The sequence below is a fragment of the Macaca nemestrina genome, chromosome 9, assembly GCF_043159975.1.
Source record: "Macaca nemestrina isolate mMacNem1 chromosome 9, mMacNem.hap1, whole genome shotgun sequence".
Classification (NCBI taxonomy): domain Eukaryota; kingdom Metazoa; phylum Chordata; class Mammalia; order Primates; family Cercopithecidae; genus Macaca; species Macaca nemestrina.
This window is the reverse complement of record NC_092133.1, coordinates 44,182,481-44,208,484: the sequence shown is the minus strand read 5'-3', so window position 1 is coordinate 44,208,484 and position 26,004 is coordinate 44,182,481. Positions and strand designations below refer to the sequence as shown.

At 40.1% G+C, this 26,004-nt stretch overlaps 1 protein-coding gene across 13 annotated transcripts in view; it reads right to left on the bottom strand.

The window, feature by feature from the left end:
* LOC105480536 (pantothenate kinase 1) overlaps positions 1-26,004 on the bottom strand; it is a 119,044-nt gene that overhangs the window by 15,281 nt on the left and 77,759 nt on the right. For all 13 annotated transcript variants that reach the window (XM_011739668.3, XM_071069517.1, XM_071069515.1 and 10 more), the window contains 2 exons: positions 12,311-12,663; positions 1,004-1,257 (listed from right to left, as the gene is read on the bottom strand). In XM_011739668.3, the coding sequence (XP_011737970.1) occupies positions 1,004-1,257; positions 12,311-12,646 (590 nt within the window). In that variant the 5' untranslated portion in view covers positions 12,647-12,663. The remainder of the gene's footprint in view (positions 1-1,003; positions 1,258-12,310; positions 12,664-26,004) is intronic.

Here is a 26,004-nt window from a genome sequence, read left to right as displayed (position 1 = left end):
ACTGCAAAAGCAATGTTCTCCTCCTAATGGGTGAGTAGTCCTGCAGAATTTCAGTACTGGAGAAGTCTGTAGAAGTAATCTAAGAAACAACCCCCTTCATGGCAGAAATGATGATACTGAGACCCAGAGAAGTGACATATCTGCAGCTATCAAAAACCCAGGTTTCAACACCAAATCCCAAAGTACATTCTGCATGGCACTAATCTCCTAAGATGCTCCTCTAAAAATGGGTTCTACGGTTCCACATGCTGGAGAAATGCTTCATACCAAATTCTCCTCCTAGAATTAAGGAAAACCTATTTAGTTTTGTTTACACTGTGATGTTTTAGAGAGATCTGACCCCAGATGTTTTTCCCATGTTGAATCCCCATTAACAGGAAGCTGAGCCCCTTGGCTCTTACATGGGCCTTGGGGTGTGTGCACTAAAAAACAAGTCCCTCTGCCTCACTGTGGCCATGGTGCTGTTTCCCTGTCTACTCCACTCCAAAATTCCCTACGAGCTGTGCTGACTATTCCCGTTTTCAGGTGGAGCATTTGGCTGAGGGTAAAAAGACATTCTTTGTAGACCAAATTTGGTTTGTTGTTTGGATTGGTATATTATTTCAAGCAAGTCATTCCGAGCTAGGCATCAATGAGGGTCCAAAAGAAGGTTTCTTCTGAAGTCATCTCTGACCATCCCAAGTATTCTTCCATCTGAATTCTACTGACCCTGCCAATCATCTGACACTTAATGTATACCCCCTTGTTGGCAAATTTCTGGTGTGTGCAATCCTTCTTCCCTCAATCTGACCAAAATTTCTATCAAGGCAAGGACTGTGTTTTATTAACATTTATATAAATCACCCACATACCACTTTAACACACCATTTGAGATATTCTTTTTGGTTGGCCAAGGAGGTCAAGATATTTCTTTTAAAGATGTATTCAATATGCATAAACTTTTACTATAAACTGATCATCAAGAAAGAGGTCTGGGTTCAAGCACAAGTGGAAACATGTTTACCTGGTCCCTGTAACTCTTTTATAGTTGTCCTTGGAGTACACAGCTAGAATGCTGACACCTGAGCCCATGTTAACCAGCAACATAGGGTATGGGTTATCAAGGCAGTACGGCTTTTTTTGACACAATTCAGGATTTGTGGGATTTTCAAAATAGTAACATTCTGGCTTGCCATTGAAGCCAACAGAGTCGACATAAAGCAGGCCCTGAATCAGACAGTCCAGTTCATCCAGTTTATGCAGCTGCAGGTCAGCAATCTAAAACAAAACAAACAACAAAATAAAACCTTTTGAGATAGGCGACCACTTAAGGGGAAGCCCCAGAGGTTTTAGTTCTAGTTAAGTTGGGGTCATTCATATTAAAAGCTTGGAGACACCCTTAAAACAAGTTGTAAAATCTTGCAGATAATCAGCCACTGCACAGGAAAAGTAGCTTTGGCTAGATGTCATACCTGCCCACAGCGCATGCTAAAGGACAAGAGCTAGCCTGGTTGCTTGAAATGCACCCATCAGCATGTGTCGTGGGTTGAATGGTGGTCCCTGAAAGATGGCACTACGTCCTAATTCTCAGCACCTGTGAATGTGACTTTATTTGGAAAAAGGGTCTTTGCAGATCTAACTGAGTATCTTGAGAAGAAGTGACCATCCTGGATTATTGGGGTAGGCCCTGAGTCCAATGGCAAGCATACAGACACACAGGAGAGATTTAAAGGATGCAGAAGAGAAGGCCATATGAAGACAAAGGCAGAGACTGGAGTGCTGCTCAACGGGCCAAGGAATGCTGACAGTCACCAGAAGCTGGAAGAGCCAAAGAATGGCATCTCCAAGAGCCACTGAAGGAAGTACGGTCCCGCCAATGCTTTGAATTTGAACTTCTGGCATTAAGAACTGTGAGCAAATAAATTTCTGTTGTTTGAATCATTAAGTTTATTTGTTACAGCAGCCACAGGAATCTAATAGGGGATGCTGCCAATAAAGAGGTGCTTGCACAGGGTGAGCAGACTGAGAATACTCAGAAAGCAACAAAAATGCTATACTTCCTTGGTAGAGCATGAAGTCCCGAGGGACTGGGAACTGGGGTGAATCACCTTTGAGCCCACAAAGCCCAACTCCCCTTTTTCCAGGCTTCGGCTTTGGAGTTAGATCTGGCTTTGAATTCTAGCTCTAAAATTTACTTAACTGAAAGATTTCTCAAACCTCAGTGCCCTCATGTGTAAAATGGGGAAGATAATCATAACACTCATTGCAGAGTGCTGCTGTGAAGATTACCTAAAAATATAGGTAAAGTGCTTACATAGGCCTTGGCAAATACAAAGGGTTAAAAAAAAAGTTGGCTCTTTTATTAATGTCTGGGGTGGTCCCCGAGTATCCTATTATGTTCCTGTGAGACAAAAATGGACAGGGGCAAAAAGGTAAAGGGGAATGACCTGGCTGAGGGCTAGGCTTAGGGTCTGGTAGCCATTTTGCATTCTCAAAAGTTTAATTTATGATCCTCAAATGTATTACTACTGGCCCAGAGATCTGGATTCATGATCATTTTCCATGGACCAAAGAAAGAAAAAAAATCTAACAACCACAAACATGAAACTGAACAAATGAAGATAATTTAAAAGACCCAATATAATTAAAAAAAAAAACTCTTTAAAAATATAATAGCAAGTATTTACTGTTTACTACATGCCAAACCCTTGTACCAGATTATTTAGTTCTCCCTAAAACCCTAAAAGTAGGTACTATCAACCTTATTCTATGGTTAAGATTCACAGAACTTAAATAACTTTCCTAGGTGACACAACTAGCAAATATCTCCCAATGACTTGCTGTGTACTTCTCATGTCTTCATTGTCATAATGGGTACTGCTTCTGGAGTCTGGAAACAGCCTACACAAGTGCTAGACTTAGATATTTTGTCAAAAAGATATTATCTTCATTATAAAAGTTAAGAGCTAAAAACGGGCTGGGGTGTGGTAGTTCACACCTGTAATTCCAGCATTTTGGGGCGCTGAGGTGAGAGGATCACTTGAGTCACGGATTTTGAGACCAACCTGGGCAATATAGGGAGACCCCATCTCTTAAAAAAAAAAATTTGCCTGACATGGGGTACATGCTGCTGGTCCTAGCTGCTTGGGAGGCTGAGGTGGGAGGATCACCGAGTCTTGGGAGGTCAAGGCTGCAGGGAGCCATGATCATGTCACTGCACTCCAGCCTGGACAACAGGTTGAGATTCTGTCTAAACAAGCAAAAAAAAGAGCTAAAACAACATTTTTGACTTCCTGTTACTCATTTGAATTTCCTATTTAACAAAATCCTCTGATTATATACCTGCAGAACAGAATTAGTTAGAATAGGTTACCAACCAGATAGTGGATGTATTCTTGAAATAAACATTCTAAATGACCCATGGTGCTAAGTAAATCTACCTCATAAATGGTTCTAAACATTTCTTTTTTTACCAAGTGAAACTCCTGGATGAGATATACATAATTATACATGTTTTAAGAAGCAAAATTACAGACATAAAACTATCTGGAGACCTGAAAGACTATAGCAGGGCATAGCAGTGTAAACACTATTTCCTCTGTTCTCCCTGATTCCACAGCCTTCCATTGCACTTACAGCACAGGTCACACTCTGGCTTGGTTTCTGGGTCTCTCGCTGCCCCTTAGCACTATGCTCAAAGGCCTGCACATAATAATTGCTTAATAAACATTTATTACGTGGAACAGGGAGTTATTATCTCTTGGATCACCCCAAACTGAAAAGTAGCAATTTCATCAGCCAGTTTTGGAAGTATAGTTTAACTGCTTAAAAATTAATCAGAGGTTCATCAACAATATTGACAGCCAATTCCAGAGCCAACATAACAAACACAAACACAAAGTCTGCCCTGCTGGACCTCCTGAAACTATACTAGGAAAAAAAGAAAAACCTGCCAAGGCAAATAATCTACGCATGTACTACTTTGACCTGAAAAGAAACATCATTATTTCACCTTTTCCCTAAAAATCATTTTCTAACAAAGTACTAGCAGCAAACAAACATCTCCTCTACACATTTCACTGAGGGGTGGATATCTCAAGCTTGAGGTCATGCATCCTCAGACAGGGAAACAGATACATGTCACTTTCACTGAACCCTACAGAGAGCTCCCTCAAAAACCTTCACCATCTGGGAAAAATGACAGGGTGCAGGCAGTGAGTCACACTGCTACTTGGATTTTCATATAGGCCATCTGAAATTCAGGACAAGTTGGGAATCAATTATCAGACTTTGCAGTCCATTAGTACAACTGAATTAACTTTGTGCAAAGCTTAAAACAGCATGTTGAGATTTCAGCTAGTGAGAAACACTCTCTCTCAGGGCTTAGTTTTCTTTATATCAAGGGCCACAGACTCAAATGCCTAAAGGAGACTGTAAGAAAACAAAGGAGCAAAGGCTTTGACTAGATGTAGAGTCACAGAATAAGAACTGTAGCAAATAAGTCAACCTGCACCTATTTAAAATTCACCTGCCGCCCACTGTTGCCATGCGATGTTAGGGGCCCAGTGTTACCAGATGACCCTATTTTTTAAGAGCCAGAAATCCATAAGAGGGTTCTTTTCTTTTCACAAAGGAGACCTACAGAGACCTGAGAGAGACGAATTTCAAACATGCTCGGTGACTGAGAAATATAACAAAAACCTCAAGGATAGCTTTTTCCTCCCTCTATCAAATGATGACGGGGGCCATCTATGAGTGGTCAAGTCTCAAGCCAGAATGAAATTGAGAATGATAGTGTCTACCAAATCTTATGCTCCTGCAATATCACAAATCAGTCCTCAGATTAATAACAGGGACCAAGGTAACAAGTGTTCGTAAATGATGCTCTTAGGTTTAGACATTCCACAGATCCATAGGTGTCCTACCCGCTCATGATGACTTTTCCACCACTATACACTTTTTAAGACTGGTCCCTTGGAGATTTCTGGCATAAGAAAAGCCAATTCTTAAGTCCTCACACACTGAAAAAAAAGTGATGAAAGTAATCAGAAAACCCTTTCTGCTGCCCTAAGTTTCATGTCAACCGAATAAGACTATTGTTATATCCTACTTGTTCTAAAGGTAGGTAATTTTTTTACATTTAAAGTAACTAAAAGAGTTACTTCTGACTTCTAGTCTATGTTAGGTTTGGACTGGACAAAACTCACAAGTATCTACATGCATACTTCCAAGATGTTGCAGGTTGAGTTCCGGACCATCTCAGTAAAGTGAATACTGCAATAAAGCAAGTCACGTGAGTTTTTTGGTTTCTTAGTGCATATAAAAGTTGTTGACACTGCCAGGGGTGATGGCTCATGCCTGTAATCTCAGCACTTTGGGAGGCCTAGGCAGGCAGATCACTTGAGGTCAGGAGTTTGAGACCAGCCTGGCCAACATGATGAGACCTCTGTTTCTACTAAAAATACAAAAATTAGCCAGGCGTGGTCATGATGTATCTGTAATTCCAGCTACTTGGGAGGCTGGGGTAGGAGAATCGCCTGAACCCAGGAGGCAGGTGTTGCAGTGAGCCGAGATCACGCCACTGCACTCCAGCCTGGGCACAAAGCAAAACTTCGTCTCAAATAAAATAAAATAAAATAAAAAAGTTGTTTACACTATACTGTAGTACATTGAGTGTGCAATAGCATTATGTCTTTTTTTTTTTTGAGATGGAGTCTCACTCTGTTGCCCAGGCTGGAGTGCAGTGGCACAATCTGGGGTCACTGCAAGCTCTGCCTCCTGGGTTCATGCCATTCTCCTGCCTCAGCCTCCCGAGTAGCTGGGACTATAGGCACCTGCCACCACGTCTGGTTAATTTTTTTGTATTTTTAGTAGAGACGGGGTTTCACCGTGTTAGCCAGGATGGTCTTGATTTTCTGACGTCATGATCCACCTGCCTTGGCCTCCCAAAGTGCTGGGATTATAGGCGTAAGCCACCGTGCCGGTCTACAACTATGTCTAAAAAAAAAAAAGTACATACCTGAATTTTAAAATATTTTATCGCTAAAAAATGCTAATAATTTAGTAATATTTTTGCTGGTGGAGTCTTGCCTCAATGTTGAGAGCTGCTGACTAATCAAAGTAGGGTTCGCTGAGGGTTGGGGTGGCTGTGGAAAGTTCTAAAAATAAGACAAAAATGAAGTTTGCTGCATTGGTTGACTCTTCTTTTCACAAAAGATTTCTCCACAGCATGGAATGTTGTTTGATAGCATTTTACCCACCATAGAACTTCTTTCAAAATTGGAGTCCATCCTCTCAAACCCTGCCACTGCTTTATCAATTAAGTTTATATAATATTCTAAATCCTTTGTTGTCATTTCAACAACGTTCACAGCATTTTCACCAGAAGAAGATTCCATCTCAAGAAACCATTTTCTTTGCTCATCCGTAAGAGGCAACACCTCATTCATTCAAGTTTTATCATGAGATTGTAGAAATTCAGTCATATCTTCAGGATCCACTTCTGATTCTAGTTCTCTGGCTAGTTCTACCATATCTGTGGTTACTTTCTTCACTGACATCTTGAACTCTGTCCATGAGGCTGAAATTCACTTCTTCCAAACTCCTTCTAATTCTATTTTACTCCCCCCACTTGAATCTCAAATGTTCTTAATGGCATCTAGAATAGTGAATCTTTTCCAGAGGTTTCTAATTGATTTTACCCAGATCTATCAAAGGAACTGTAATCTATGGCAGCTATAGCCTGTGAAAAGTATTTCTTTAAAAAAAAAGTATTTCTTAAATAATAAAACTTGAATCTTGTAATTATTCCTTGATTTATGAGCTGCAGAATGGATGCTGTATATTAATAGGCATGAAAACATTAATCTCCTTTTACATCTCCGTTAGAATTGTTGGGTGACTAGTTGCATTGTCAATGAGCAGTAAAACTTTGAAAAGATTTTTTTTTCTGAGCAGTAGGTCTAAATAGTGGGCTTAAGTATTTAGTAAACCATGCTATAAACAGATGTACTATCATCCATGCCTTATTGTTACATTCGTAAAGCACAGGGAGAGTGGATTTAGCATAATTCTTAAGGGCCACATGATTTTCAGAATGGTCAATGAGCATTGGTTTCAACTTCAAGTTACCAGCTGCATTAGCCCTTAACAATAGAGTTAGTTACCCTGTCCTTTGAAGCTTTGAAACCAGGCACTGACTTCTGTTCTCTACTATGAAAGTTTTAGGTAGTCTCTTCTTCCAAAACAATATAAGGCTATTTCATCTACACTGGAAATCTGTTGTTGAATGCATCACCTTCATTAGTGACTTTAACTCTATTTCCTGATTAGCTTGCTGCAGCTTCTATATTGCACTTGGGACTTTATCTTGCACTTTAATGTTATGGACATGGCTTCTTTCCTTAAACCTCACAAACCAACAACCTCTGCTACCTTCCCACTTTTCATGTTTTTTTTGAGACAGGGTATCACTCTGTCACCCAGGCTGGAGTGCAGTGGCACAATCATAGCTTACTGCAACTTCTGTCTCCTGGGCTCAAGTGATCCTCCTATCTCAGCCTCCTGAGTTGCTGGGACTACAGGGGTGTACCACCCCATCTAGCTAATTTTTTTATTTTGTGTAGAGACAGGGTTTCACTATGTTGCCCAGGCTGGTCTTGAACTACTGGGTTCAAGCGATCCACCCACCTTAGCCTCCCAAAGTAATGGGATTACAGGCATGAGCCACAGGACCCCGCCTACCTTTCAACTTTTCTTTGGCAGCTTCCTCACCTCTCTCAGACTCTAGAGAATTGAAGAGTTAGGGCCTTGCTCTGGATTAGACTTTGGCTTAAGGGAATGTTGTGGGTGGTTTGATCTTTAATCCGGACAACTAAAAGTCTGTATCAGCCATAAATCTGTTTTTCTTTCTTATTATTTGTGTATTCACTGGAGTAGCACGTTTAATTTTCCTTTGCATTCACAATCTGGCTAACCATATGGCACAAGAGGCCTAGGCTTTGGTCTGTCTCGGTTTTCAGCATGCCTTTCTCACTAAGCATAATGATTTCTAGCTTTTGATTTAAAGTGTGGGACATGTGACTCTTCCTTTCACTTGAATATGTAGAAGCCAATTAGGACAACAGTAAGACTATTAACTGGCCTAATTTCAATATTGCTGTGTCTCAGGAAATAGGGAGGCCTGAAGTAGGGAGAGAGATGGGGGGACAGCCTGTCAGTGGAGCAGTCAGAACATACAACATTTATCAATTAAGTCTGCCATCTTACATGGGCATAATGTGGTGCCCCAAAACAATTACAACAGTGACATCACTGATCACTGATCACAGATCACCATAACAGATACAATAATAATTAAAAAGTTTGAAATACAGCAAGAATTACCTACATGTGACATAGACAAATGTGAGTACAAGCCATTGGAAAAATAGTGCCAATAGACTTGCTCAATGCAGGGTTGCCACAAACCTTCAATTTGTAAAAAACGCAGTATCTGTGAAGCGCAAAAAATGAAGCATAATAAAGCAAAAGGCAATACAACAAGGTATGTCTGTATTGTAATGAAAAGCTACATGGGCAGAACTAATGACTTTTGAAAAATAAATTTTCTGATGTTAAAAATACCTTGCATTCTTGAGAATACGGTTGTTGAAGTTAGAAGTGTGGTTGTGAATAAAAATACTAGAATCTGTACATAAAATATTCTGCTAGGTTATTTAAAACAAAACCCACAGAATATAGACAATGGGAATAAACACAAAATTCACTGAAACCTACAGGGCCTTGGTGCACAGTCATGCAGAGTTCTCCATCTTGAAAGCCACTTTTTAAATGGTGGGAATTCCTCATCGGCTTATCAACATCTTAGCCTATTTGAAGTTAGGCTAAGTTTTTCTTCTGTGTTCCATTGTGATAAATCATTGATTTTGAAGGCTAATTTTTGCCAGTCAAAAATTTGGTTGTGATAATGATCCTAAAATGTTAAAAAAGAAAACAAGAAAGGAAAGAAGGAGGGGAGGGATGATGGGAAGAAAAAAAAGAAGGAAAGAAAAAGGAGGAACAAAGTGCAGATCTGTTCAACTGAGAGTATTCTACACAGGTCTAATTTAATGATTGTGTCATGGTTTATAGTTCTTTCTTGTACATTTTAAATGGAATGAAGAATAGTTACATTATCTAAGGATTCAAGTACATAGAGTATGTATTTTTTAAAAATATTATTCAAATATAACAATTGCTTACTATTCAGGGTCTGTTGAACATCTTTTACCTAGCCCTAATCACTCAAATAAATCACACAGATGGACTTTTCAAACTCCTATCTGCAAAGTTGTGTTATACCAAAAACAGTGATTTTATGCAATAACAAGAACAGGACTTTATAGGTATGTAGATGCACTTCTGTATGATTTGTCAAATTGTATGAATATGTACAGTAGTACATATTGATCCTTTACAATTAAGTTAACATCTTTGATTTTCTATTCTAGAAATGAGGAGAGCTTGGATTAATAGGACACGAAGGGCCTTAGCACTCACTGCTCCATCTGCTTAACATACTCTTTCTTTGCATGATTTGCTGTCTTATTTCTTCAGGTCTCTGCTCCAACATAACCTAGTCACACAAAGACCCTGCCAGCACTCCCTATCTTCTTTGCCCTGGTTTTTTCCCTCCATTCATAGTAATTATCACCATTTGACATATTCTGTATTCACTTTGTTTTTTGAGACAGTCTTACTCTGTCACCCAGGCTGGAGTGCAATGGTGCGATCTCGGCTCACTGCAACCTTGGCCTCCCAGGTTCAAGACATTCTTGTGCCTCAGCCTCCTGAGTAGCTGGGATTACAGGTGTGTGCCACCTCGCCTGGTTTATTTTTGTATTTTTAGTAAAGACAGGGTTACGCCATGTTGGTCAGGCTGGTTTCAAACTCCTAGCCTCAAGCAATCCACCTGCCTCAACCTTCCAAAGTGCTGGGATTACAGGCATGAGCCCCTTTCACCCGGCTCTATATTCTCTTTTTAATTTGATTATTGACTGTCTTCCCCCACTAGAATACAAGATCATGGTGAGCAGGGGCTTTATTTTGTTCATAACAGTACTTGGTGCATTGAAAGTGCATGATAAAGTATTTGTTGAGTGAGTGAATGAATGCTTAGGAAGGAGGATAGCACCTATTCATCCTCATAAAATTTGGAAAGACTCAGGCACATCACTAACATAATATCAAACAAGCTATAGGAAAAGATCTATCTATTTCAATTCTGTCTTCACTTTGGCTGAGACTCAGCCTGGATACAGAAGGCAGTCCATAGACTCTTCTTTCACAGATGGATGCCCAACCTGGCCAGGCTATTTAATAAATGCTACATACTTGCTCCCTACTCCAGTCTCCTCATTCGGCTTCAAAAGCCTGTCCAAAGGAGGAGAGGCTTCTTTATCTTGGTCGTAATGAGATGTGACTTTTCTCAGCTTAGAACCTTGAGAAATACACCTGCTCGTGGCCAGCACATATTGAGTAACTTTCTCCCAGGGTATACATTACCCTAGGGGGGAGATGGAGGCATTGACAGAGGTTGCATAAATCCTCTGGGTCACTCTGGTTCACTTCAGGCTCTCCAGTGCAAATGGACAGATAGGGTGCCCTTGAGGGACCTGAGGAGCTCAGAGCAGTAAGAGTGGATCAGTATTTCCTTATGAATCAGAATTGAGTCCAAGTCCCAGCTCTTACCTAAGTGGCATTGCTAGAAGCTTTTGATCTCTCTGGCAGCTTTAGTTTCTTATCTATGTAGCACAAGAATGCTACACTTTCTCACCTCCAGAGGTTACCTTCAGTTCTGAAGTCTTACTCCCACCTCTTTGCAGATGACAAAATGAGGCCCAGAGGAGGGACAGGTCTTGCCCAGTCACCTAGCTGATGAAATCTAGAAACAGGACTGGAATTCAGGTTCCATTATGGACTGAAACTTAGTTCTCAAGCCCATGGATCTCAAACGTCTCAGTTTTAAAACTCTTTGATCATGAGCCTCTTTGGTGAGAAACGGATTCCATGGGTCATTTAAGTAAGTGGCAAGTCAAACTCTATGATGGGTAATAGGAGGGGACATAGAAGAAAAAAACAAAACCTGAAGATAATTAGTCTCACTTAGGATACTATTCTAGGACTCTGTTGTCTGCTCTTACAGAAACTTACTATAATCAATGAGGTAAATGGGGTTACTTTTGATGGCACAAGTAAAATTTGCATTTATAGCTTTATTAAATATCATGAATGTGCACTGATTCATTAATGACAGACTTTATAGCAAGACTGGATTACATTAGTTGGGCACAAAATGGCAGTAATTTGTACTACAGGCTTTGAGAATATGTGTTTTATGACTTACCTAACTATATGTTCGACTTTGTAGTAAGACTAATCCTAAAATCTCCCAACCCTTCCTTCTTCTATATTCAATCACTTTTGTTTATCTAGCTTCCTTCCCTTCCTTTCCAAGATATATCTACATCTATTGTTTCACTTTATTCTCACTTTATAAAGACTACACAGTATGGAGATTATTATATTGATGGTAGAAAATGAAGAAATTGGAATGCACAGATATTAAAGGAATGCTAAAAAAAAGAGAAACATTGGACTGCATGTTACCTATCCACGTCTTCCATTTAGCTTCATTTGTTAAATCTAAATAAGCAACGTACAGTTTGGTATGTACTACCAGTCAGGATACAGCATTATCTTATCCTTACTATATAAAATTATACTCCCTAAATGGTATTCATTAATGAAGGAATTCACTGATAAATAATATTACAGATTTCACTTCTGTTTGTGAGCAAAACTTCTGAATGGCATTCATATGCTGAAAAAAGGCACTTGAGAGCAAATGCGTAGATAGAAGTAATCATTTTTGATAGGAGTCATAGAAGCCTTCCCGTGGGTCTCTGTTTATATACGCATAAAATTGGCATCATGATTATATAGTAAAAGTCTGTGGATAATTCTAACTGAAATACTTCAGAAGGGATTTTAGCATCTTGCCTTTAGCATATTACCCAGTAATAATTGTAATAGAAATGATGATGATGATAACTATATTGAGCACTTACTAAGTGCCAGGTACATATTATCTCATTTAATCCTACATGTAACAACCCTGTGAGGTAGGAGCTGTTTTTATTCCTGTATAGGTGAGAAAACTGAGGCACAGAGAGGTGACATAAGCTTGTCCAGAGTCCCAAGGCTAGTAGTCTGGTTCTTAGGTGTGAGTGGCCATGATTATGGACATGTGAAAGGTTTTGCTGTTTTAACAAAGACAAACCCGACCTACCATTCTGAAGTCCTCTTCAAACTTGAAAGCTCCACCTCCTGTAGCACACAGGGTGGTGTGAAGGCTAGAGAAGTTTTTCTCGCTGCCCATCTGAATGAACCTGTGCATAGCACAGCTGGGAAAGCGGATGAAGTGCAGGTTCCCTTTGCGTCCACACATGGTCAGGTTTTTCAGTTCCAGGTGGACGTCTCGGATCCCAGTTTTCCCATAAGCAGTATTAGAAGTCAAATACTTCCGGATGCTCTTCAGGTTCTCTACTTCCTCTTGCTCCTCTTCGGCTGTAATATCCTTCGGTTCGAAGTAGACCAATTTAACCAGCGTTCCACCGATGTCCATGCCAAACCATGGGAATGCTAAAGGACAGAAAGAAAGAGCACTGCTGAAAGCTATGCATGCAAAGAAGTGTTCAGTTTTTCAATATTAAATAAGGAAATGCAGTGGTGTCATATCTACATGTGCATTTAACATTCAATTTATTTGAATTCAACTATATGTGCCTAGAAGGAGTCACAGATAGAGAAAATTTTACAATTGAAAGAGTGCCCATGGCTCTGCTCACACGCCACTGCACTCCACTCAGAATTGAGTGAGATGAGAAATAGGATTCTGCAGTTTCCTAAGGCAGTCTCAATTCCTGTGTGCTTCCTAGGGTTCAAGTATCTCACCAAGCTGAGTGTTATTCTAATATTTAAATATAGATATATATATTTTTTGCATACATCCTGGATCCCAATTGCTAACTATTTTTGTCAGAATCTTCACCAAAGAAACTGATCTGCTTCAATCCTAGAGGAAAAATTGACCATGCTGGGTGTACCAAGAGATGGTATGTTGGTCTCTAACCTAGGGCGCATTTCAATGATTCCATTTTTTTGCTTTATGAACTGACTTTAGAAGATGTGATTCCACTGTTTTAATCTATACAATATATAGAATGGGGAAAGAGAGGAAGTAGACTACGAGAGATGATGCGCAGACACGAAATTCTAAAAAGAACAACTCGCATTATATCTGATTTCTTTCTGCATCAAACAGAGACATACTGTCTATTCCAAATAGCCTGCTCAGAAATTCTCAACCTGGCTGTCTTTTAGAATCAGCTGAGAAGCTTTTAATATTCAATTTCTGGCCTCCTCTTGCACATACTCGTTTAATTCAGGCATGGTATCCAGACATGAATATCTTTTAAAAGTTCCCTAGTGGTTCCAATCTGCAGACTTGGAAACTAGTAAACCAGAGGAACCATGGCCAGGTCTGAAATACAAAGGCATGCCTCTAGGTGAAAGTATACTTAACGTGCTTGTGATGCTTATCTATGATAATATGAATCTCCATCATGATGATTTTTATTGTTATAAAAGCTCTTTATTGTTAAGAGCTGACATGAGCAGAGGTGAGCTACCTAAACAGTCTGACTTTATTTAGAGACAGCCTGGAAAGTTAATGCCATACTGTCAAATGCTCTGCAACGAACACAGAACAAACCCAAATGGGAACCCAAAGGCTGGAGTCTTCCTTTTTATTTCCCTCACAGAATCCATTGGCAAAACCTGAAACTGTAATATTAAAGCTGAGTTTAAAGACTCAGGGTGCAAAAATAGCTTCCTTCCAAGTTTCTTTTATTTCAGCCCTAGAGAACATCCATATAAACCCTTGTCAAATTCTCTACACTGCCAGAAACATCAGTGGGCCCTACAGAAGGTCTTTTTTCTAGGCACCCCTACTAATACTTAGTTTTCAATTCAGGAGGGCTGAGGGAGGACGGCCAGGCAGGAAACCATTTCTGTAAACAAAATCTTCTTTCCTCTGCCTCACTATTGTTATTTCGGTTATGATCCAAGATAGCTGCTTCTCGCCTGTTGAGCAGAAACTCTAGCATTATAGAAAAGTAAAATTCCAGGCCCTCAAAAGATTAAGAGCAACAAATTTCACTGAGAAGACCAAGTTAACAAATGTCTTGTTTTCTTTGCAGACGTTTGCAAAGCAAATTCCACAACCAGTGTAGGCTGGGAAACTCGCTTGTCCTAGCAGGAGATGAAAAAACTGGAAACTGGTCATCTCCATTTGTTGATTCAGCTCACAGATGAAGTCTGTTGGTTTATTCGCTAAAACTCACTGTCAGCATGGGCCACAGTGCAGGAGCAGCATGTTGTAATAGGTAAAGCCCCAGATTGGGATTCGGAACATCTGCTTCCCTGAAGCAGCAAACAGTAAGTAGCTCACTGTAACTCCTTCCACCTCTTTGGATTTTAATTTCCTTATCTGTAAAAGGAATGGATTGCATTAAAATGATCTCGAATTTCTTCCCTGCTGTCAACTTTCTATGAATTCTTTAAGAAATACAAAAGAAATATTGCAAGTAACCCAAATCAAGAGTCTGACCACAGTTTTTTTGGGTGGAGTTTTAAACTCCCCGGAAATATACTATGGCATGTTAACAAATGCCTGGGCTATGCCACCAGTGCTGCAGTTGCAATCCATTCTCATCAGAGCGGGGAAGCTGCCTACAATGGATAGGATGGGGGAAGGGTATTTTGGAACATTGCTGGGAAATATTTTGGAAATATTTTGACAACATCTATTACAATTGAAAGTACACATGCATTTTTAACTCAGCAAAGCCCTTTCCTGGGCCATAAAAAAAACACAAGTATTCCAGGATAGGCATAAGAATGTTCACTGCAGCATCTTTTATCATGCTCAAATCAAAAAACAAAAACAAAACCAAGGCGAATTGGAAATAAGATGAGTGTCCTTTAACAGGGAAACTGTTCAATAAAATATATGACTTCCAAACTGTAGAATATTAGGCAGCTATTAAAAAGAGAGTGAGGCCAGGTGCAGTGGCTCACACCTGTAATCCTAGCACTTTGGGAGGCTGAGGCAGGCAGATTGCTTGAGTTCAGGAGTTTGAGACCAGCCTGGGCAACATGACGAAACCCCATCTCTACCAAAATACAAAAATTAGCCAGGTGTGGTGGTGCACGCCTGTAGTTCCGGCTACTTGGGAGGCTGAGGTGGGAGGATCACATGATCCAGGGAGGCAGAGGTTGCAGCCAGCCAAGATTGCACCACTGCACTCCAGCGTGGGTGACAGAGTGAGACCCCCCCAATCCTCAAAAAAAGAATGAAATCTATTCCAGTAGGCTAGAAATATTTCCCGAATCTTCTGTTAATAAGAAAAGCAAGAGATGCCTATAAATGTAAATAACTTTTTAAGCCTATTTGGTTTAGGGAGAAGAAGGGAGGAAGGAAGTAAGAAGGAAGGAAGGGAGAAGAGAAGAAAGGTAGGAAGCATAATCTCTAATATGTTCATGATTATATGAGCCTGCGGAAAAGCATAGAAGGCCCCCAGTTGTTAATATGTATAGGAGTGGCAGAATGAGTAGGTTGTATAGCTGGTGGCTAGAGATCCAGGAAAAGGGATTCTACACTTAGAGCTTTCAGTACATGCAGATAAGAAAAAAAAAAAAGAAAGAATTATGCAGTAATGGAAAATAGGAGATACTTCAGCATAACAAGAACCGAACAAGCTGTGTAAACCCCAGAAAACAAACTAGTTCTGTACCAGAAATGCAGAACTGGCCCAGGTTACAGCTGCTGTCAGACGTCTGGAAGGAAGAGCCCGCACATAACCTTTTACGTGGTTGGATGTTGGTAAATACAGGTAACTGAAAAGAGGTCTCACTTTTAAAAACACTGTAGGTGACGCCTGAACATTTTATGTTGTTCAGAACCCTGGTTCCTTCTTCCTGCTTCATCTCCAGCTCGTTCTGAAACCATTTCAAAGTTTTTCTTAGCAACTCAACAAAACAATTGGAAAAAGTATAGAGTTTTGAAATTTCAGCTACATGTTATATCATTAGTTTGGATTAAGGTAAGAGAGATAAGAATTATCTTATCTCTGGGGTTTCATCATGTTGCCCAAGCTGGTCTTGAACTCCTGGACTCAAGTGATCTGCCCACCTCAGCTTCTTAAAGGAACTGTAGTATTGGTTTAAGTGGCAAAAGAAATTGGCTTTTCTTTACCTATGTTTATTTCTTACCTTCATGAAAAATCTAATGCTCTTCTAGTCACATTTATTGCTTTTTCAGGACACTGTCTTACATTAAATGTACAATTTTATTCATCTTCCTGATATCAAGATCTGCCTAAACCTAGGCTTCCCAGGCACAAGCTGTGGATGGAGACAGGAAAGAAGGAGAAGGAAGAACATCCTAGTGCAGCTATGATCCATGACTCACGTTTTCTTTAATCCAGGATACTCAGATGCTTTGATCAATTCAGCTGAACAACTAATAAGAGCTTATTCTGTGTTTGCCAAGAGGAGTGATGTTGGTTTTAGATACAGGAAGTTTGTATTCACCTCTTACTCCTCCTTGAACCAGATGTCATTTTAAAATATTTCTAGAGTCTTCATCAACAACGTACAGCAGGAAACCAGGCTCAAACTTCACAGGAAGACTTTTGCAAACAAATAAACTGACCCACTCATTCAAAATGGTTTTCACTGTGGTGAGATACGTATAAGCCAGAAACTGATGTTCATAAAACCAAGTGCTACAGATAAAATGGCTGTACATCCATCTTTGATCAACATATTTTAAATAAAAAGAACTAATTCCTAGAGAAAATTCTGTACATGTGCATGAGGAGACATACACAAAAATGTTCACTGCAGCAATTTGTAATAATAAAAAATGGTAACAATCTAGATGTTCATCAATATGTAAGTAAAATATGACATATTTATATGATGGAATACTACATCGTTATGAAAATCAATTATATTTATATACCTCAAAAGGCATTTTAGAGCTGTTTGCCTGTAGTCCCAGCTTCTCAAGCAGCTGAGGGAGGAGAATCTCTTGAACCCAGGAGTTCAAGTTTGTAGCATACTGACTATACCTGTGAATAGTCACTGCACTCTGGCCTAGGCAGCATAGCGAAAATCCATCTCTTAAAAAAAGAAAAAAAGAAAAAAAAAGGACAGGCGCAGTGGTTCATGCTTGTAATCCCAGCACTTTGGGAGGCCGAGGCGGGTGGATCTTGAAGTCGGGAGTTCGAGACCATCCTGGCCAACATAGTGAAATCCTATTTCTACTAAAATACAAAAATTGGCTAGGCGTGCTGGTGGGTGCCTGTAGTTCCAGCTACTTGGGAGGCTGAGGCAGAAGAATTGCTTGAACCCGGGAGGCGAAAGTTGCAGTGAGCCGAGGTCACTCTACTGCACTCCAACCTGGGTGACACAGCGAGACTCCATCTCAAAAAAGAAGTATCTTACTGGATAGGAACTCAAAAACAATGTTGAAGGAAAACTTTAGTGGTAGACAAAGGTGATAGATACATTGTTACTTCCAGGCCAGAGCATTTAATTACAGGCATGAGACCCTCCGGGGCTTTCCCTCTGCTATGGCAATGGGAAGCATTCCAGGTAGTGGCTGATCTGTCAGCCTAGGTCCTGAAGTGAGGCCACAGCTAACCCACAATGAACATAGAGCATAGGCACAAAAGAAACCTTTGTTCTTTTAAACCATTGAGATTTGGATGTTGTTTGTTACTGCAAAAGATATTGTTTGTCACTGCAAAAGAACCTGGCCTGTTCCAACTGATAAAGTGAAGTGCTGCTTTAACCACAACAAAATGTGGTAATGGCTTAGCAACAGGGAGTGAAGAAATTGATTCTGGAGACTGGCACAGCATTTAGTAAAACGATCATGTATGATAACTTGGAAGGCAGATAATACACCTAAAGAATGAGCAGATCTAGTGAAAGACGTTGAAAGTCTAATGTTAGTAGCATGTATTGATTACTATTGACTGCATTTTAAAAGGTATAATGAAAAAAGAGAGAGATGAGCTCGTAATTGACTGGTTTATAGATGAAAGAAAAGGGAATAGAGTCCATTAAGTTGCACTTGTATGGCTGGAAAAAGCAGCCGCTTCTCTCTCCCAACAGATAGAATGGCTACCACACCCACTGTTAACACTCTGAAAGGGTTAAGATGTCTCCAATAAAGATATAGTTGACATTGTGGCTTCTTGGTTAATTCTTTCAATTAGAATAGCTTAAGGGAAAACATGCTAAACTTGTAGCTCTCTCAACAAAGCCATCATCAATAAATAAAGGCATGGAAGCAAAAACACAAAGGAATAAGCAAATACAAATATGCTTAGAAGGAATTGAGGGCTTAACTCTTGGCGTATGGAAATAAATTGGAATAAAATAGATGAGAAACCAATTTTCTTTTGAAAAACAATTGTACTGCCAAAGAAACTGCAATCTCACACCTAAAACAGCTGGGAAAACTGTTCAAGACCTAAAAAACCTCTGGAGCCCTCAACTCTCTAAAGTCAGGAAGCAGCCGAGAAGGCTGCTCAGTCTCTAACACAGGCATATTCTTCAGTGTTCATTTTAGATGCAATCAGAGTCTACCGGGAATAAAAGATACCTCTCAAGGGGTGGAGCCAAGGGCTGAAGACAACAATGGACTGGGAAGGCTCTTCCAGGGAGAAGAATCGGGACCCTAAAGGACCCTTCACCTACAAGGCAGGGGGCCCAGAGGGATTTCAGAATTGCTTCAGCATTTTAGAATGACTGAGCACCAGTGACTGCTGGGTATCTCCCATTCACCCCCTTTCTGAATGTGAGTATAGATTAATTTTCCAATCTTTGTTTCACCATTATATACTAATATACAATGTGAGGGGGGGTGGTGAAGAGCAGATAACTTGCCACTTTTAATTCAGAAGTCTCTAGATCAAGAGGAATCACATCCAGAGTTGATGTAGAAATGACTTTATATCATCCCCTGAGTAAGAGCCTAAATTAGGCATCATCCAGATACTGTGCTGGGTGAGACTTTGGGTCAGTCTCCTTTGGGGAACAAATGAATGTATTTTGCCTGTAAGAGGGAGAGTGAGACAAATATCTGGTAACCAGAAGAGCAACCTGTGTCACTAGTACAGCTGGCCAAGTATTTCTGGTCTCTTCCTTCCAGGTCCATGGGGTCAGAATGCAACTCTTGGCCATTTTATACTTGAGCTGGGCAATGTTCCTAACCTAGCTGGTAAGTTGTGAATGGAAATGGTGTACATCACTTTCAGGCAAGAATACTTCTGGCTAGTGTGAGACCCTTCCAGATTCTTTCTGTTACCTTAACCAGCAAAATTTAAGACAATTGTTCTATCATCTGGGTCTCAAAATAAAGATGAGTCAGCCACCTCTCAATGAACTTGTGCTGCAAGAAATAAACTTTTGTTGTTTTAAGCCACAGAGATTTGAGGGTTATTTGTTACTGCAGAATAACCTTGCCTATACTGACTAATATACCCCTAAATCAAAATCTTTTGCTGTTTTTAAAGCTGGAAAAATTCCCTCTCTGGCAGAACTAGATATAAGAACTGTCATGATCACAGACAAACATGTGGTAGCTGAGTGATAGAAAGGTATATAGGTCCTGTTATATTTATTTCTGTCTAAAAATTTCTTGAAATACAAACCAAGATTGTCAATCTGGTAGTAGTTAAAACTGAAATAAATCTGCATTTCAAATATTGTGACAAAAACATTTTAAAACTTTATTGGTAGTTGATGTTTTAAACAAAGCCTATTTCTTGAAGGCTTTTTGAGAATTCTAGAATAGTCTCTGGGGGTCATTTATGTTTCCTGCAGTAGCTATCAAGGGTATACAGTGAACTCCAAATAGCCTAAATGAGCAAAGACATGAGGTGAAAAAAAACCTGAAAAGATTTCCTATCAATCGAGAAAAAAATTTTAAAAAGCTAAGGGAGCATGGCATGAGAAAATCAACCTCCTCTTGGTTTCACAGTATAAACTAAATGTAAAATCTCAGTCTCTCTATAACCAGCTGCAGAGCTTTAAGAAGTGTTCCTGGTGAGGGACAAGTGTTCCTGGTGAGATTCCCTAATGCCAATGTCTTCCTGAATGTAAATCAGGCACCCAAGGGCTCAAGATGAGCTTCTGTGGGCATGGATCTGACTCAGCAGCCAGTTGCTGCCATGGAGAGTAACAATTCTCTCAAGGTTCTACCAAGTTGGAGTTATGTGTGATTACTGTGAATAGGGGGCAGCAGGACTGAAATTTCTTTTTCCAATATTTGTAAAGATTTGTTAAGCAAACCAACAGAGGGGAAAGATGTTTAAGGATCATGTGATCAACAGAAAAAAAGCTTTAAAGCACTTCTGTTGCAGGAAGTCAGGGACCCCAAACGGAGGGACCGGCTGAAGCCATGGCAGAAGAACATAAATTGTAAAGATTTCATGGACATTTATTAGTTCCCCAAATTAATACTTTTATAATTTCTTATGCCTGTCTTTACTGCAATCTCTGAATGTAAATTGTGAAGATTTCATGGACATTTATCACTTCCCCAATCAATACTCTTATAATTTCCTATGTGTCTTTACTTTAATCTCTTAATCCTGTCATCTTCGTAAGTTGAGGATGTATGTCACCTCAGGACCCTGTGATGATGGCATTAACTGCACAAATTGTTTGTAAAACATGTGTGTTTGAACAATATGACATCTGGGCATCCTAAAAAGGAACAGGATAACAGCGATTTTCAGGGAACAAGGGAAATAACCATAAGGTGTGACTGCCTGAGGGGCTGGGCAGAACAGAGTCATACTTCTCTTCCTGCAGAAAGCGAATAGGAGAAATATTGCTGAATTCTTTTCCCAGCAATAACCCTGGGAAAGGAATGCATTCCCAGGGGGTGGTCTCTAAAATGGCTACTCTGGGAGTGTCTGCCTTATGTGGTTGAAGATAAGAGATGAAATACACCCTGGTCTCCTGCAGTGTCCTCAGGCTTGCTAGGATTAGGAAATTCCAGCCTGGCGAATTCTAGTCAGACCGGTTATCTGCTCTCGAATCCTGTTTCCTGTTAAGATGTTTATCAATGACAATGCGTGCCCAGCAGGACATGGAACCTCATCAGTAATTCTAATTTCGCCCTGGCCTTGTGATCTTGCTCTGCCTTTCTGCCCTTTTGATCTTTTATTGCCCTTTCAAGCGTGTGATCTTTGTGACTTGCTCCCTGTTTGTACCCCCTCCCTTTTTGAAATCCCTAATAAAAACTTGCTGGTTTTGCTGCTCAGGGGGCATCACAGAACCTGCCAATACGTGATGTCACTGCCAGAGGCCCAGCTGTAAAATTTCTTTCTTTGTACTCTTTCTCTTTATTTCTCAAACCAGCCAACACTTAGGGAAAATAGAAAAGAACCTATGTTGAAATATTGGGGTTGGTTCCCCCAATACACTCCAAAGATATTTTACACCAAATGAATATTAATTATGTTCAAGTTGCCTAAGGATGTCCACAAGTTTAAAAAAATTCCTTGTTAAGGCCGGGTGTGGAGGCTCACGCCTGTAATCCCAGCACTTTGGGAGGCTGAAATGGGCAGATTATCTGAGGTTGGGAGTTCGAGACCAACCTGACCAACGTTGAGAAACCCTGTCTCTACTAAAAATACAAAATTAGCCTGGTGTGGTGGCACATGCCTGTAATCCTAGCTACTCAGGAGGCTGAGGCAGGAGAATTGCTTGAACCCAGGAGGCAGAGGCTGCAGTGAGCCGAGATCATGCTACTGCACTCCAGCCTGGGCAATAGGAGTACAAACTCTGTCTCAAAATAAATAAATAAATAAATAAATAAATATCCTTGTTAAATCTAATTGTGTAATAATTATGTCTTTAAAAATTTCCTATCTCTGAGGACTAACCTTCCTTTCACTACGTACAAATTTGGTTGACAGTATAACAAAATTATTTGATAATATATTCACAGAAACATTTAATGTTAAGAGGTGGAAGGAACCTTAGGTTGAGTCCAACATCCTGTTTACAAATAAGAAAACCGAGACTTAGAAAGATCAAGGAATTGTCCAAGGTTAGTCACAATAGGTATCTAAGCCCATTTTCAGTTTCATGAACCAATAAATCCCCATTTTGGTAGGTTGGTCTGAGGTGAGGTGTCTATTGCTTACAACCAAGAATATTCCAACAGTCAGAATTTGTGTGGGCAAGTTTCTTACTTGAGCCATTTACTAGTCTTTATTTTTACTTTTGGGGGGATGGAGTCTCACTCTGCTGCCCAAGCTGGAATGCAATGGCAAGATCTTGGCTCACTGCAACCTCAACCTCCTGTGTTCAAGCAATTCTCCTGTCTCAGCCTCCTGAGTAGCTGGGATTAGAGGGGTGTGTCACCACGCCTTGCTAATTTTTGTAGTTTTAGGAGAGATGGGATTCTGCCATGTTGGCCAGACTGGTCTTGAACTCCTGACCTCAAGTGATCCACCTGCCTTGGCCTCCCAAAGTGCTGGGATTACAGGCATGAGCCACTGCATCTGGCCCATTTACTTGTCTTTAAATGGAGGTCGACTAATCTATCACTAAAGTTCTGTCTAGTTCTCACATTCTATCATCCTAAATATACATATGCAAAGACCTCCAAAACCATACTTTTAATAGCATGAAACACAGTTGAAAACCTAATAACTATTTAAGGACCTTGAGGAAACTGTGAATATAAAATTTAATAAAAGTGTTTCCCTAATACTGTAAAGAAACCCATAATTATCGCACACAGAGCAATCTGTTGAACATTAAATACTCTATGAAAAGAAATTTGAGTCATGGGTTCTTTCAAATTAATGCGTACCAGATTTCCTTAGTTTGAATTTTAGTTACAAGGTAATTACCCAGTGTTGGCAAGGGTACAAGCTCATATACTACCACTGGGAATGTAAACTGGTGTAATCTTTCTATGGGTTTATTTGGAAATATATATTAAAAAGCTCCAGATTCCTATACCCTTTGGTATGTTGGTTCTATTTTACCCTAAAAGAAATTACGTGTGCATCCAAAAATTTAGCTTTAAAAAATACTGAAAATATTGAAGTTGTAGTTATAATAAGAAAACTAATTTATTGTCCAACAACAGAGGGCTGATTAAACAAATAATTATTCATTAAAACAAAGGATAGCACACCACCATTAAAATCACTTTGTAGGACATCATTTAATGATGTGAGACAAATGTTCATTATCTATCATTAGGTGAAAAGGGCAGGGACTAAATGGTACATTTCATGCGGTTATAATTTTGTCTAAAAATTAAATGGCGATTTGGACACACACAAAAAAAGACTAGAAACTCTAGACCAAAATATTAATAGCTGGATCATGGATTGGAGTGATTTTTTTTCTTCCTCTGGCTTTTCTGCCACTTTTCTTTCTTTCTTTTTTTTTTTTTTGAGACAGAGTCTCGCTCTGTCGCCCAGGCTGGAGTGCAGTGGTGCAATCTCGGCTCACTGCAAGCTCCGCCTCCTGGGTTCACACCACTCTCCTGCCTCAGCCTCCTGAGTAGCTGGGACTACAGGCGCCTGCCACCATGCCTGGCTAATTTTTTTATTTTTTTAATTTTTAGTAGAGACGAGGTTTCACTGTGTTAACCAAGATGGTCTCGATCTCCTGACCTCATGATCCGCCCACCTCAGCCTCCCGATAACTTTGCTTCAGTGAACAGATAGCAGATCTGTGGTCCTGCCCATAGAAAATAGAATGTCTTCATTCCCTAACTCAACAATAGTTCCTTCTCTTCTCATGCAACAGCCTGCCCATATCAAACCAATGATCAAAATCCACTGAACGCAAGCCATCGAGGATGGCAGCGGTAAGCCCAACTCCCAAGAGCAAAGTTGTTCAGCCTGTTAGACGCTCGATACCACGAGGGTTCCCTCAGGGTGGGAAGAGGCTGATTCACCCACTGCACCACTGCCAGGGCAAAAACTGTATGTCAAACTTAGCAAAAACTGTATGTTAAACTTACACTGAAGAGGACACACACATGTTTGTGGGATGGAATCGCTGTGGGAAAGTGTACAGTCACAACCTCGTGTGACAATAATCTTTATTCAACTGGCACAGCCCCAGATTCCTATCAGCTTTCTCCTCTCACCCAGACACGGGCTGATCATATTCTAGTATTTGAGAAGGAAAAGGAGAACAGCAAGAATTCCTTCCAGAACTTCCGAGGCATGTGGAAATATTATCATTGGAGTCACACAGAGACTCAGGTCTGAATTTCATCACCGCTGCTGCTCAGGGTTAACCCATCTGTTAGGCTCAAGAGGCATAGTGGCTAGGACCTGCCATACTTTTAGGCACCCTTGAAATAGTTTAATTTATTTTAAAATCAGAAGAAAATATATGAACTTTTAGGTTAAGGAAAATATAATTTACTATATAATATTAATACATTCATCTTTACGCCAACAATAATAAAATATAATTTTTATTTATTTTGTATGGAGGAAGGGGACCCATGAAGGCAAAAGTTCCTAGGCCCATAAAAGGCATCCTCTACATTTTGCTCCACACCCATCTTCAGGTTAAAACTGGCATGATACCATATCACCATCCACTTTGCACTTGCAATTTGAACCTGGCCTCTGTGACTTGTTTACAATCACATTTCCATAAAGCAACTTTAATTTTACTATTTAGTGCAACTAAATTTTAAAGTCAAAGTTTTAGTTATATATATATTTTTTTAAATAACTGGCCACATTTAAGTTTCTCAAATTTGCCTAATCATAAAAAATCACCTAAGGCACTTGTTAAAAATACAGACTCCCAGGACATCACCTAGAGATTCTGATTCAGTGGGATAGGAGTCACGTCCCAGAAAATGCTTTCAACAAGGGGTCCCTGTAATTCTCGTCAAGTTCAGAACTATTATTCTAGTTGAAACAAAATGAATACTGTAAGTAGCTGGACTACATTTGTTTGTTTGTTTTTCTGAGATGGGGCCTCACTCTGTTGCCCAGGCTGCAGTGTAGTGGTGTTATCACAGCTCACTGTAGCCTCAACTTCCCAGGCTCAAGGGTTTCTCCCACCTCAGCGTCCTGAGTAGCTAGGACTATAGGTATGCACTACCATTTCCGGCTAATTTTTACATTTTTTTGGTAGAGACGGGGTTTAGCCATGTTGCCCAGGCAGGCCTTGAACTCCTGGGCTCAAATGCTTCTCCTCCTCAGCCTCCCAAAGTGCTGGAATTACAGGCGTGAGCCACCATGCCCAGCTTGGACTACGTTTTAAAAGTGAGAAACTGTAGTTTGAAGGAGTAGCTCTTGCTTGAAACTGAGGGCAGAACTCTGAGGCAGACAGCTGAGGGCAATGCACAGCCACCAACTGGCAGGTGTTCCCATTCCCAGACACACGTAATTGCTTGTTAATGAAATTACTTATTGGCAATTTATAGCATGAGTGCCATAGGTGATTTTCAAATTTTAAATACAGTTTGAAGTACTAGGTATTATCCAGCCATGACTAAACCCCATGGCTGTGGTTTAGAAATATTCCACATATAATTAAATTCCCTAGATGGGCTCCTCTCTCCCCCTGACTGCCATCTTAAAAGTAAGCATGCACTCCTCCATCAAGAGGTTAGCTCTGGCAACAGTACTCACGTATTTAGGTCACGCAGACAGACATTCTTTGATTTGCAACCCACGTGGCTGACCTTGACACAGACAACCATGTGAAATTAGAACAACAAACAGAAACACCAACATGAAAGCTATGTTGCTTTTATTTTATTTTTTAGGTTGAGAAGAAAAAAAAATAAGCTCTTGCAGGGGCAAAGGAAGCCATGTCATTCTGATA